Raw genomic sequence first — 13,714 nt, 5'->3', positions numbered from 1 at the left:
GACCGCAGGACTACAAACACACTCTCTTAAAGACTTCAGAGTTCTCCTCAGAACTATAACCCAGATTAACACAAATAGACATTTTGTTTCTCTCTATAATAAGTTGTCATATATTAAGTTTGAAACATTTAAAAAGTGATTTTTAAATTAAAAGTTTAGCTTGTTTAAAAAAAATTGTGAAATATTTTAATTTAGAAGTGAGGGCCAATGAGGCATGTGTGTAGTGGAACCCAAAATATTTTTAATGGGGGAATTTTTTTTACCCTTTTTTTTTTTTTTTTTTTTAGAAAACATTTTAATTGACTGCAAGCCAAAAATGTTACTGTTATCCATTTTAAATTATATTTAAACTGGTGTATTCCTTTAGTAAAAGTAATAAGTTGTTCGTCCCTGCTGAAACAACTTTTTTGTCTGTCCGATTGTGGGTCGCTTTTGTCGTCACAAGAGGGCGCCATACCAGACTCGGTCATTGACTGCACTGGCAGCTGATGGAAGTTTGTGCTGGTATGCTGGAGAGAGGGTGGTGGGGGCATATGACAAGTTATCCTTAAAATTTCTTCTCAGTTGCCCCCCCTCCTCTTGCCCCCCTCACACCCCTGAGACTCTGCTGAGTGGTTGGGCCCCCTGGCTGCCCTTTGTTGTGGTTGCCATGCCAATGAAATCCTTGGCAAGAATTTTCTTGGTGCCTGTTCATATGCAGATCCAACGGAAACTACTGTAGTGGACGGGCCGTTAAAGAAAGAGAGAGAACGGACCACAGAGGACAGTTAAACATGTATTGTGTATGATTTCCTGTACTGCGTAATTTCTTGGCATTGTGTTGTAAATCAGATGCTCTTTGCCAAAGAACCAACTCCAGCAAATGCTCAAAAAAGTTTTTTTTTTTAAATTGTCATAACAGAAATTGACTACAGTAACTTCTCATTTGATGGTTAAGCAGTTCTGAAGCTTTCAAACTACATGAATATTTAACACTTCAGATCAGAACTTTCCAAAGTTTCAAGTAGTTATAAATACCTACAGGAAGAGAGAGAGCTGTGTGGCGCTCAATATGTGTATGTGTGTGTGTACGTACACGTATATGCAGTTTTGTGAGACAATGTGTAGCCGAGGCTTTGTAAGGGCCCTTTCAAACACACACACATAAACACACCTGCTTTGTATTCAGTGAGAGGAGTGAATAGAGCACAGTACGCACACACACTCACACTGGATTGTGCTGCAGACATGCTCCACTCATACATAATGCAATTTAAGTCGGGCCTGCTGCTAAATCAAATCAGATCTCGTTTATTATCAGGTAATTAGAGGGTGAGCAGGTGAAGTTTAGCAGCCTGTAGCATAAAACAGCTCTCGGCTTCATTCAGACCAGAATATTCTAGAACAACGCTTCTCAACTGCTGGGTTGTGACCCAAAATTGGGTCAGCATTGCTAAATGCGAATAATAAAAATCAACTAACCTTATAAGTGTGCATTTATGATGGCAAAATAAAGAGGGTTTTAAGTGGGAGGAGAAAATGTTTCCCATTTTGGTTGTGTCCAACAAGACTCTAACGTACTTTGGTGCACATTTATTTTTCACTTGGTAGAAGATGATCTTTTTTAATATTTTCTACATTTGAATAATTACATTGATATATTTTTAATATACATTACCATACAGAGATTTGACAAAGATTTTTTTGTTTTTGAAATATCTTTTCTGCTCACCAAGGCTGCATTTATTTGATCTAAAAGTGTTGTACAGTCACACATAAGAGGGCTTTCATGTGTGTTCATGTTGTGCTCCTGTTGCAGGGTGAAGCTGTATGAAGGCACAGAGATGGTGGCTGACTCCAATGTTGTGATTGACACCACCATGAGAGGAGGGCGCCTGGGCGTGTTCTGCTTCTCTCAGGAGAACATCATTTGGTCCAATCTGCGCTACCGCTGTAACGGTAAAGATTAATCCACTCTTTGATATTTAAATCATGATCCCCAGACCCCCAAATCCAACACTCAAAGTCTTCAAGAAATCTAAAATCTACAAATTCTGAATAAAAGTTGTTTATTGACAAAAAAACAGGATTGCAACAATAAAACACACTCACAAAGCAAATGAAACATATATTTTCCAGATACTGTTCCAGAGGACTTCAGTACACACCATAAACAGGTTCTAATGTACATAAAGGTGTGAGGGGAGTGAGACGCCCTCCGTCTCTCTCTAAACCCTCTGAAACCCAGCGTGGGGCCACTGAACTCCTGTGTGCGAGGGGCCAAACAACCAGGACAGATGAGAGATTTACCCAGCGTCTGTGTCACTCCGGATGAGGAGACTGAATGAAAGGAGAGAAAAGACTTTTATTTTACGTTTTGTGCGTTTATGTGTGTCATTGCGGAGCCGTATAATGTGTGAGTATGAGTGTATGTTTGAGAGAGTCCATTAGCGTGTGTTTGCATTACCAGTTGTCTTGAAATAAAGGGATATGATGCATTTTCTAGAACACAACAAATACCCAAATGGTCCTATAATCATTATTAATACATGACAAAAACAGAAATCAATTCTAAAACTACCAAAAATGACAGTTTAATATGTCAACCCCAGAATTCTCCTGTTCTGTATGCCATTAATGATGAATGAGAGCTAAGCTCAAGCATATGTATAGAAATATATTAATTTAACATTAGTTAAAATAAAATTATATTAAACATTATATTTGACTATATGAAAACTCTAGAAAATATATTTTATATCAACTCAACTTAGAAATCTATGCTATGTTTGGAATAGCATGCTTGTATACTCTTAGTTTTTGTGCAGAATATAGTATATTGCGCACAATATGCGAATTTTCTGTATACATAAATGCATAAACACTTGAATTATCTATTATATTTTCCAAACTGTGCAGAATACATCAGTGCACACTGTATGGAATACTGTATGCAATGCAAAAAAGTACACCGTTTATGATGCATACTGCACAATATTCAGTAAGTAGTAAGCTAGTAACTGCCATATACTCACACCTGCAGTCTGGCGCCGCCCTAGTGGACGAGCTTTTCATAAGCGGCTGTTGTGGCGGGAGATTGCAGCGGGAGTCGCGTGTTCCTCGTGGTCAGGGAGGCCGGGACGAGTGCAATATTGGCGGGAGATTGAACAACAGTGCACAACATCCCACACCTGCCAGACCGCAGGACTACAAACACACTCTCTTAAAGACTTCAGAGTTCTCCTCAGAACTATAACCCAGATTAACACAAATAGACATTTTGTTTCTCTCTATAATAAGTTGTCATATATTAAGTTTGAAACATTTAAAAAGTGATTTTTAAATTAAAAGTTTAGCTTGTTTAAAAAAAATTGTGAAATATTTTAATTTAGAAGTGAGGGCCAATGAGGCATGTGTGTAGTGGAACCCATGAGGCCACTAAAGCCAAACATTGTTTGCATCTTTTAAAACTTCATGAATATGAAGTATACTTAACATCATGTTTCCCACCAAAGTTTTGCAACGTTTTTTGTATTAAAAAAGACAATCAGTCAGTAGCCTAATGTACTTATTAATACGTATCAGCATGTAAAACTTTTACCATAACAAAACTATCACAAGATACTAGGACTAGATTTTTAGTGTGTGGGAGAAGTTATTAGGCTATATTAAATTTTTACAAATTTGGAGTCGTATCAATGTTCAGTTTGCGTAAATGTTGATGCATTTCGGGAATCAATGGCGTTATTTACTATTATTTATTTTAATATACCCTACTGACAGATAAATATTTTACGTTTAACTTCTGTTTTCTTTTGCTTTTCAAATTTAAAACAACGCGAAATCGTAATCGTTCCAAGTATTCCTGAGGAACGCCTACAGCTAGTTGAGAATCAGGTTGCTTAGTAACGGGGTAATCTGGTGACCAGCGAATAGTCCAGCAGACAAAAATGCACAACACAAAAGATAACGTATGTCTATAAAGAAAAGAAAGTTGTTTAAGATAAGTCACTTAACTAAATATCATCAACAAATAATAATAATAATAATAGAAAGTTTTTCTCCTGGCCCAACAAGGAGTTTATGACTCACCTACAATTTCACAGCTTTCCCCAAACGCTGTGTTAAAATCACATCGCTGTACCGGACGTCGCTGTTTGTGAAGTTTTTCTTTTTGTATAGTCCGGTTTCATGCTTTTGGCGCGTCTGCAGCGCGGTGGTACTGGGTTTGCCCAAAATGTGAGGGGCACAAAAGGACCTGCGGCCCCGCAGCGCCCCGCCTCCATCCAGCCAACAAAGAGCCTGAAACTCACTGATGCATGCATGCATACTGCAGACAAGAGAGCAGATCACACTCTAACACACACACAGTCCCAGATCACTCTGATGCATGCAACTGCTGCAGACACTGAAGATGACCAGCTATGCATGCATCAGTGTGTGACGTATACACGGAACATCTTACAATTGTTTTAATAAATAGACTTTTAAGCGTTAAAAGGCTGGTGGCCGCGATGCACTTCAGTGTTTACAGTTAGTCTGAAGCACAATTTCGTGTGACTTGCATCAAACTCGCTGTATTTGCGCACTTTCGTTCCGCGCTGGTCAACACCGCCACCTGCCGGACGCGTCCTGAACTGCAGCTCTGAGCTTTCGTTTCTGTTTATTTAAACACCAGCAAATATAACAAGTGCAAACTGAGTGACCTCAGTTATTGAAAGAGGGGATCTTTGCGGCGTCCCGGAGGTAGGAATCCGCTAAATTAACCCAAAGATGGGCAAACACATCCTCAAACACACGCATTTAACACCAAACAGAAAAAAGAGACAGAGAACACACACAAACAGGCCCTTCGCTACACGTAGGCTTTTAAAAGCCTTTTAGAGTTTCATTAGGACATTATTATGTTTTGATGTTCTGTACATGTTTTCTTCGTGACGGTTTTCAACGGTGTCTATGAGTTGATTTCAGGACACACGTGACCATGTCACACACGTTAACTTTTAATCAAAGACTTGTGGTTTAAATTGTTAATATATTAATATAAACTCGATTTATTGGATTCTTTGCGCTTATTCTTTTTTATTTGTTTGCTATCCACCTTATTTTGCAACACAGAAGCGAACTATTTTCGTTAAATGTGCGAGAATTCCGCTTCATTAGCCGCTATAACTAAGCGTAAACAAAAAAGTACAGTAAAGGGTAAAACTATCTGCGCTAAAAACCGGTGTATTTATGATTATGATAATAGATTAAAATAATATGATGACAAAAAAAATACACGTTTTCAATATAAAGTAGCTTAGCATTACGTAGGCTACTGTTTTTGTACAGGTAAAATAAGTGGAAGCATGTCACCAGAAGCCTCGCACAGTCAGTACAAAAGGCTGAGACCGCTCTTGTACGTTAAAAATAAAACGCATAACATCTTTAGAAAGATACTTATTTGTGATGTCAAACAGCTCCCAGAGAGCGGTTGGAGCAGCTCTCCGTCAGCTGGTGCGCGTGTGGCAGGTGCGCGCGGCGACGGTGACGCGACGCGACGCGGGGGTCACACCGCACATGAGCGCGTCACAGTCAGACGTGATTGGGAAAGATCTCAGCGACGGTATACAGGAGAGAGTCCTCTGATTCTGTGAGTTTCTGTTAACAATATAACTATTTAATGTAGTGTCTGTTTTTACACTGTAAAAATGATTTTTCGACGTTTTTTTATACTTCAAAATTTCACGTTTAATTTAATGCGTTACTTGCCGTTTCTTTGTAAGTGTGAAATTTATCAGCAGTGTCTGAGTGAAAATTGTTTCTATATCAATTTAAATTTCAGTTTAAAACGTGAGAATAGTTATGTTTATGCATTTAACCAAACATTATAATAATCAGAATGAAAAAGTAGGCTAATTAGGGTTTTGGACATTTTTTTTGGAGTACTAGGACTTTTGGTGTACCATGTAAATTATATAGCACACATCAAAATACTATAGTATTACTACCTGATACATCACTGTACTATGGTATTGCTGCAGAAATTTCTTTCTAAGGGATTGTGTCCACAATAAAGCACTGTACTATAGTACAGTAATTGCAATACCATGATACTTTGCTATACATTATGGTAGGGAATTATTATTATATTGATGGTAAATATGATTAAAAAACATACCTTTTTATACATCTTCTGTAAGTGCAGTTAGTAAATTGTGTGCATTTCTTAGTTTGTTTTAGTAACATATTACATTCCAAAATATTGTTAATTTTGTGAAATAATGAGTAAGCTTTGATTTTATATCATACACTGTAAAAGAATAAATACAAGTTTTTTCAAAGTTGTAAATAAAACATTATTAGAATAGGTTTCATAAGAAAAGTCTTTCTACTTACAGATTTACTGGTTAATTCAACATAGTCGTAATTGTGAAAATTACTAGCAGTTTCTCAGTGGAAATAGTTTCAAAGTAAATCCTATGCCATTTTTTTTATCAGTGCAAAAAACCTATATGTTTACTTTCAAACATACACACACAAACAAACAAACAGAGTAATGCACATGTGCACGCTGTGCCACAGACAGTCATGTCTAACAGGAAGCCAGGAGCTGATTCACAGGACTCTGTGTTCTGTGTGAGACTGAAACAGAAGCAGCTGTTTGTAGGAGGATCCTGTTTCCTGAAATGTTGCGTACCCGATGAGCATTTAGACACGTTTGGAGTGGAAACGAGCTCTCTTTAAAAGTGCTGGCACACCAGATTCAGCCCGTTTCCACATGCAATGCACTTCAGTGAATGATTCTGAAGCGTTTCGCTGAAATTAGACCGCAGAAGGAAACGGAGAGCTGTTGAGTTTCTGCTGTGTGTCTCACACCTGCTGCTGTACCACAGAGCTTTCAGCCCTGTCTATTTCCACTGGGGCAGGTGCTGGAGGGGCAGGCCGGTGTGGTGGGGTATATTTAGACCACCCTATTTCTGCCCTGCAACTCCCGTAACTGCCGGCCCATCGGTTAGAATAAATATCAGCTGTCAGTGTTGGAGCAGACAGGAAAAAAACTCCGCTGCCATGAAGATGGAAATGCAATGGAACTACAATGTGGTTTTAATGAGATTTGAGATATTTGCTGAAGATGGGCTCCAGGTTCATCTATTTAAACTAAATGATTCAAGTCTTTGACAGCTTGTTCATATCGGAGCTGTTGGTCAAGCGCAAACACACATCTAGGACTGGAGTTTACTCTCGCGTTCCACCACTGTTTGTTCTTGAGTCTTAGTAAATAACGCATCAGTGGTGAGAGTCCAAACTGCGAAATATCCCCCAGCACTGAGAGCATTGCTGTGAATCCTCTTTGCATGAAAGTTTATTTCCATCAGAACTCATCTGATCTATTACCTCTGTACAGTAGTTGCAGTATTCAGACGTATGGTGGTCTTGTTTCACTCTGTAGTTTCATTGACTGTGGTTCACAACATGGGCATTTATCAGATTCTTCTTTCTCTCCCAAAGCGGGTCAACGTGACATTATCAGTCTCTTGATGGATCTCAGGAACTCGATCAGATGAGATCTTGAGGTAAAAAGTTTGCAGACACCATATAACTGTATACTGTGTTGTTTTATTATTATGTGTGATGCCTGTTAGATGAATGCTCTTGTACTTAGAACTCAGATTAAACACAAGCATCTAAATTATACTCAATATAATATAATATAATGTTTGCGGATTTGTTTGGGTTTGTTTTATATAGTGTGCCTCAGCACCTGTGCAGGCAGCTGTGAGCAGGCCGTCCTGCCTGTGTCTGTATGGGTGGGAATGGCAGCATCAGCTGTTGGTGGGAATCACTTACACACAACATGGAAACACATTGTGATCATTGTTACAACGCTCCTGCTCTTAAGTGCTCCTTCAGGTAACAGTCCCTTTTTATCCTCACAAAAAAACTAGGTTACACTTTATTTTAAGGTGTCCTTGTTACAGTGTAATTATACATTTAAATACTGAGTAATATTAATTAACTACATGTACTTACTATATGGTTAGGATTAGGGTTTGGCTTGGGGTTACTTGCATGAAATTATGCATAATTAATTGTTATTATAATAGTAAGTTCATGTAACGTGTAACATGGACACCTTAAAATGTATTTTTATTTCAGCTTCAATTTATTTTAAATCCTTTACATTAATAATAATTTAAAAGTGTTTTAAATATATGTTTTTCCACCTAATGTTAATATTTTATTTTATTTCAAGTTTATTTCAATTGAAAAAAAATTGTTTTTTGATTCGTTTCAGTTTGGAATAACAAGACTGGATTACATTTATTTATGGTGCTCCAAAATATTTTTAAAAATATGAAAATTGTCTCCCTGTTTAGCCTCACAAAAAAGTACAGTAATGGTATCAGATATTATTGTGTAACATTGTAATAATAATACAGTAATACTGTGGTTCTTTTTGCAGTTTTATTTTAGTATTGTTTATATACTTATTACAGTATTTATTATTATTTAAAATAATATTTTATTTTAATTTTAGTTTAAGTTTTAGTCATTTTGTTAAACGCTTTTGTAATATTTATTAGATGTTTAATATTTCAATTTAGATATAATTTATTTTTATTTCCTTTTTATATTTTTATTATATATTTATATTTTATATTTAAAACCTGTTAACTGTACATTAATTTGGAGTCTGATGTGACCCTGGACCACAAAACCATTCTTAAGTTGCACAGGTATATTTGTGGCAATAGCCAACAATACATTTTATGGGTCAAAATGATTGATTTTTTGCTTTTTCGCTTTTATGCTAATTATTGCTTTTATTCCAAAAATCATTAGAATATTAAGTAAAGATCATGTTCCTGAAGATATTTTGTAAATGTTCTACTGTAAATAAATCAAAACTTAATTTTTGATTAGTAATATGCGTTGCTAAGGACATCATTTGGACAACTTTAAAGGTGATTTTCTCAATATTTAGATTTTTTTTGCACCCTCAGATTCCAGATATTCAAATACTTTTATCTCAGCCAAATATTGTCCTATCCTAACAAACCATACATCAATGGAAAGCTTATTTATTCAGCTTTCAGATGATGATTTAAATAAATTGACCCTTATGACTGGTTTTGTGGTCCCGGGTCACATATATCGAGTGAATTCTGGAAATTGAGCCATTAACATTGTGATACATTTGTTTTCTTTCCCTGTAGTATGTGCACAGTGTCGAATCTTGCGATGCAACTCCGATTTCGTGGCTGCGACTCTTGAAATAGGTGTAATTGGAGGAGGGGGTAAGGATGGAGCTAATGCTGTCTACTGCAGCGCCCTGCGGTCCTACGCGCTCTGCACCCAGCGGACGGCCCGAGCGTGCCGTGGAGACCTGGCCTACCACTCTGCTGTGCAGGGCATCGAGGACCTGCTCATCCAACACCGCTGCCCCAAAACAGGCCCCACGGCTCAGCCGCGGCCCCTGCCCCAGGCCCCTCTCTCAAGGGACGGATGCTTCTATGAGAAGGGGTTTATGCAGAGGGAGGGCCGGGCCCCAGAGTACCTGCACTGTGGGGTGTTTGGAGACCCTCATATCCGCACCTTTAATGAAGAGTTCCAGACGTGTGCTGTGCAGGGCGCCTGGCCTCTCATAGACAACCAGTACTTGTACATCCAGGCCACCAGCACACCCACTAGAGGGAGCTCTTACACTACCATACTCACAAAGGTGTGGACACCTTTATCCTCTTGGATAAGTCTCACATAATTAATATAACAGTCACCTTATAGTTTATTAAGTAATAATATGTATTTGTATAGTAATAATAATTACTATTTCTCAGAAATGAGTGGTATGTTACTCATTTTAAATATAAAACTGTGTGGACTTCATTGCTTCAATTATTCGCATAAACTCTGGACTAATCAGAACATTTTTTTTGACCAAGAACTGCTCACGTAAAGGTTGAAATATATGGAAGCCTCTGCCATGGAATTAAAATATTAAAAAGGTAATAGCGACGCTTTATCTCACAATTAAATTTTTTTCCCCTCACAGTAGCTTTTATAGTTTATATCTAATATTTGTATAGTTTTTATATAGTTTATATAGATTTAGATATAGATTTTTCCCCCCTCAGAATTGCAAGTTTACATTGATGAAAGTCTGAATTACGACTTTATAATTCAAATTTTTTTCAGAATTCTGAGTTTACATTAATAATGTAATTATTGTGAGATAGCCTATAAATTCACAATTACAGAAAAAAAGCTAACGTAGAAATGCACAACACAATTTTTGCATCGATTTGCAGACTGGATGCATCAACAGTAGTTGCCAAAAGTCAGAGCCAGTCTGCAGATTTTGGGCAGTCAGATTTTTTAGCTTCAGTCTATGGTTCCATCCAGTCAGAAGATATCATACATTTATCATACTTCTAGAACAAATGTAGTTTTCATCTTTTGAAGATTAACAAAACACTGGCTTTGCAAGTTACATTTGCCAATATGCAAATGTATTTTTCAATGATTAAAATATTAACTTAAAATCTAAGTGGATACTTTCAGTAAATAATGTACATCATAAGGGTTCAGCTGAGACAAATGTTGGGAATCTCTGGTCTAAGTGGGTCATTCTTAGCCAGAAGAAGCTGATTTTATGCTGGCATGGCTGTACACTCTCAAAAATGGGGGATTTATGGAGATGAACGAACCATTTTTGGTTCCCCAAAGAATCTTTCAGTGAACAGTTCTTAAAAGAACCATTTAGTGTGAAGAGCATTTTAATAATCTACAGAACCTTTTTCAGCTGTAGCCTCTGGAGCAGTGGAAAGGTACCATAGATATTAAATGTTCTTAATTTGCCAATAAAGAAGCTTTATTTTTTTAGGAGTTTACGTGAGGGTATCTGTTAGAAGACGCAAATACTTTTTATTGTCCTATAAAAGGCTCCAGTATTACTTTTATCTACTTTAACACCCAATCAAAGTCTTTTATATCACTTCTCCCCTTACATGAGCCCTTCCAACTGAGAGGGAAGTAACAGATTTGTCTTTTTTCAGAACTGCTGTTCAGTGCTTTCAAACATATATACTGGGTTGCGTTAATGATATTCTACAGCCTGACATCAAATGATGAATTGCCATGAATAATTAATAGGACATGCATAATGAGAGAGTTTAGAATCAGTCCTGTTTGAATGTCCTGCACCTGACAGTTGCCCGTTCTCTGGTTCTTCATCAGATCACGGTTATCTTGAAGAACTGGCGCGAGTGTGCAGAGCTGCAGATATATCAAGCGGAGCTGGATAACGTTCCCCCGGCGTTTGTGGATGGTTCTGTGACCGGCGGTGATCGCAGAGGGCATCAGAGCCTGCGCGTTCACTCTCACGACCCTGGCCGACACGCTGAGATCTGGGCTACGCACATCGGGACGACAATAGTGGTGCGTCAGGTCGGCCGGTCGCTGAGTCTGTCCGTGCGCTCCCCTCGTGCGATCGTGGAGTCCTATACGCCTGAGCAGGACTTGCAGTTGTGTGTATGGGGGTGTCCGGTCTCGCAGCGTCTGGAGACGCCCTATGCGCATCCGTCCACACCTGCATACACACACTGCTCCTCACTGCTTCCGGTGCGGGATGTGTATTTCCAGGCTTGCTTGTTTGATCTACAGGTCACTGGAGATTTGAACTCCAGTGCATCAGCTGTGGCTGCTTTAGAGGATGCTCGCGCGATGATCTCGGACCCTGATAGGGTTCACCTGCTGACGGACAGGGCAGGTAACAACCCTCCATCATTGCCAGTGGCACTGGCCTTAAGCATCCTTGTAGAGACCCTCAGACGTACTTTCTTGGGCCCAGTGTGACGTTAAAAACACTGCACTAAAACATGCCGTATGTGATATTTAATGGGTATTTATACTGTTGTTCAATGTTTACATCTCAGTGGTTTGGAAGTTTATGGTTTGTGAATAGAGGCTGTCTGGAACGGCCGTGGGAAAAAAAATCATTTTATTGTATTTGTTTCAGTGTTAAATGCACATAAAGTGTGTGAATTATAAATGTAACATATTTGTGGATATTTTTATCTGGATAAACGTGAATAACCTTTGAAAAAATAAGCAAATGTGAGTGATTTGCTCATTCATCTCAGTGTATGTTTTCTCAAAAGGTGGATAAAATTTATGCAGGAGTGTATTTATAATAAAGAAAAAATTTTAAAATGTTTCCACAGCCAACACAGCATTAATGAATGAAGGTCATCAGGATTATTCTATTTAGTTTAGTTTATGGTTTTATTTTCAGTGTTTTCTAGTTTTGTTTTAGTCTTTTTTATATATAGTTATCATTTTAGTTTTAGCATTTTAAGGCTGTCAGAGTTAATGCATTACCTGACATAATTTAAATATATTTGTAATTTTTTTTTTTTATGTTTAATGAAGGCGGGTTATTTTTTTATTTTTTTATTCATTTTATTTTAATTTGGAGTATGGAGAAAAACAGACGATAATAAAACAGAAAAATAATAAATAAAAGAAAAACATTAAGAAATAGATTCAATACTAAATTGAAAAGTAATAGCATTTTTATTATTTTTTATTTTCCTCTTATTACAGTTATTTATTCAAAACTAAAATAAAGAGTACTGAATTATTTTCCTGTCAAACTTATGATATTAGAACTTTTTGTAAATTATGAATTTGGGAAATTTACCAAGAGAATCTGATTTTTTTTCCCAGTGATTTTTCTCCCATAGATCATCTTTGTGATTACTACAGAAAGCCCGTGGAAGACCATGAACATCCCGTGGGATTCTCTGTTATCATCTGTTGTTTAAAGTTACAGTAATTCATCATTTATGCTGATAAAAATAATTTATGCTGGGTGTGAGATGCAGGCTTCAGTTTCATCTGGGTTAGGATCACAGCTGATGGAGGTTTCATTCCTTGTGAATGATCAAAAATTGGTGACTACTTCCGAGTCCTTCACACTTGAGTGACACTGGATGGTGTTATATAAACTTGAATGTTTATGTTATATATTGGTATCGGTTACATGACCGAAAGCTGTTTTTTCCTGCACTCTTACCTTAAAAAGGTCATTAACTACTTTTTATATTATACTTGTTTTATGTACATATAATGTATAAGACAGATAATACTATGTACAATAAAAACAGCCATCCAAAACAGAGGGAGTCAAGCATTACGCATATCCCACCTTCCTTAAACAGCACTGTAACTGGAGATGGAGGGTTCAGGACAGACAGCATAATGAATGAGGTAAGCAGCTGTTTGTTTATATACATGTACTCTTATATCACCATGAAGATGAATGGTTGGATTATATAAACAGACTCCTAAACTTTCTATAGAGACTCGTGCAGTGAAGTGTGCTGGATCAGTCAGCAGATGGCAGTGCTCATCCAATCAGAACAGTCCATGTGAACAGTCTCCACACATACACGTTTCTGAACATGTGGATTGTTCGTAGTTGCAATTGTTTGGTCCTCCCTGATGACCACTGTACTTCACTCTACATGTCCATTCAGTCTGGTATCTCTAGTATATTTAGTTTTCACAAAGTACTGAATATATGATTTGGACATGTACCAGGGCAATATCATAGTTTTTAATATGTACCACCAGGGTAATGCTATGTCTACTGAACATGCACCAGGGCAATACCTGACATGTATTCTGACATGTACCAGAATAATACCATGATACCAAGTTAATATTGTGGTTTTTGCACATGTAC

The 13,714-nt window shown here is 37.5% G+C and overlaps 1 protein-coding gene across 1 annotated transcript; it reads left to right on the top strand.

The window, feature by feature from the left end:
• Positions 1–5,543: 5,543 nt before the first annotated feature.
• Positions 5,544–12,192, top strand: hjv (hemojuvelin BMP co-receptor). The gene is made up of 5 exons (XM_016526530.1): positions 5,544–5,614; positions 7,474–7,538; positions 7,714–7,875; positions 9,183–9,688; positions 11,203–12,192. Exons 3-5 carry the CDS (start codon positions 7,779–7,781, stop codon positions 11,818–11,820), a joined length of 1,221 nt encoding a protein of 406 aa, XP_016382016.1. The 5' UTR covers positions 5,544–5,614; positions 7,474–7,538; positions 7,714–7,778; the 3' UTR covers positions 11,821–12,192.
• Positions 12,193–13,714: the final 1,522 nt, after the last annotated feature.

Source organism: Sinocyclocheilus rhinocerous, unplaced genomic scaffold (assembly GCF_001515625.1).
Source record: "Sinocyclocheilus rhinocerous isolate Xijiao unplaced genomic scaffold, SAMN03320098_v1.1 scaffold1084, whole genome shotgun sequence".
Lineage (NCBI taxonomy): Eukaryota > Metazoa > Chordata > Actinopteri > Cypriniformes > Cyprinidae > Sinocyclocheilus > Sinocyclocheilus rhinocerous.
The sequence above is the reverse complement of the archived record's forward strand: the minus strand, read 5'-3'. Positions and strand labels throughout refer to the sequence as shown.

Coding starts and splice junctions, on each gene's coding strand:
- hjv (XM_016526530.1), top strand. CDS start 7,779: ATGGCAGCATCAGCTGTTGGTGGGAATCACTTACACACAACATGGAAA. Junction 7,876..9,182: donor GCTCTTAAGTGCTCCTTCAG/GTAACAGTCCCT, acceptor CTTTCCCTGTAG/TATGTGCACAGTGTCGAATC. Junction 9,689..11,202: donor ACACTACCATACTCACAAAG/GTGTGGACACCT, acceptor GTTCTTCATCAG/ATCACGGTTATCTTGAAGAA.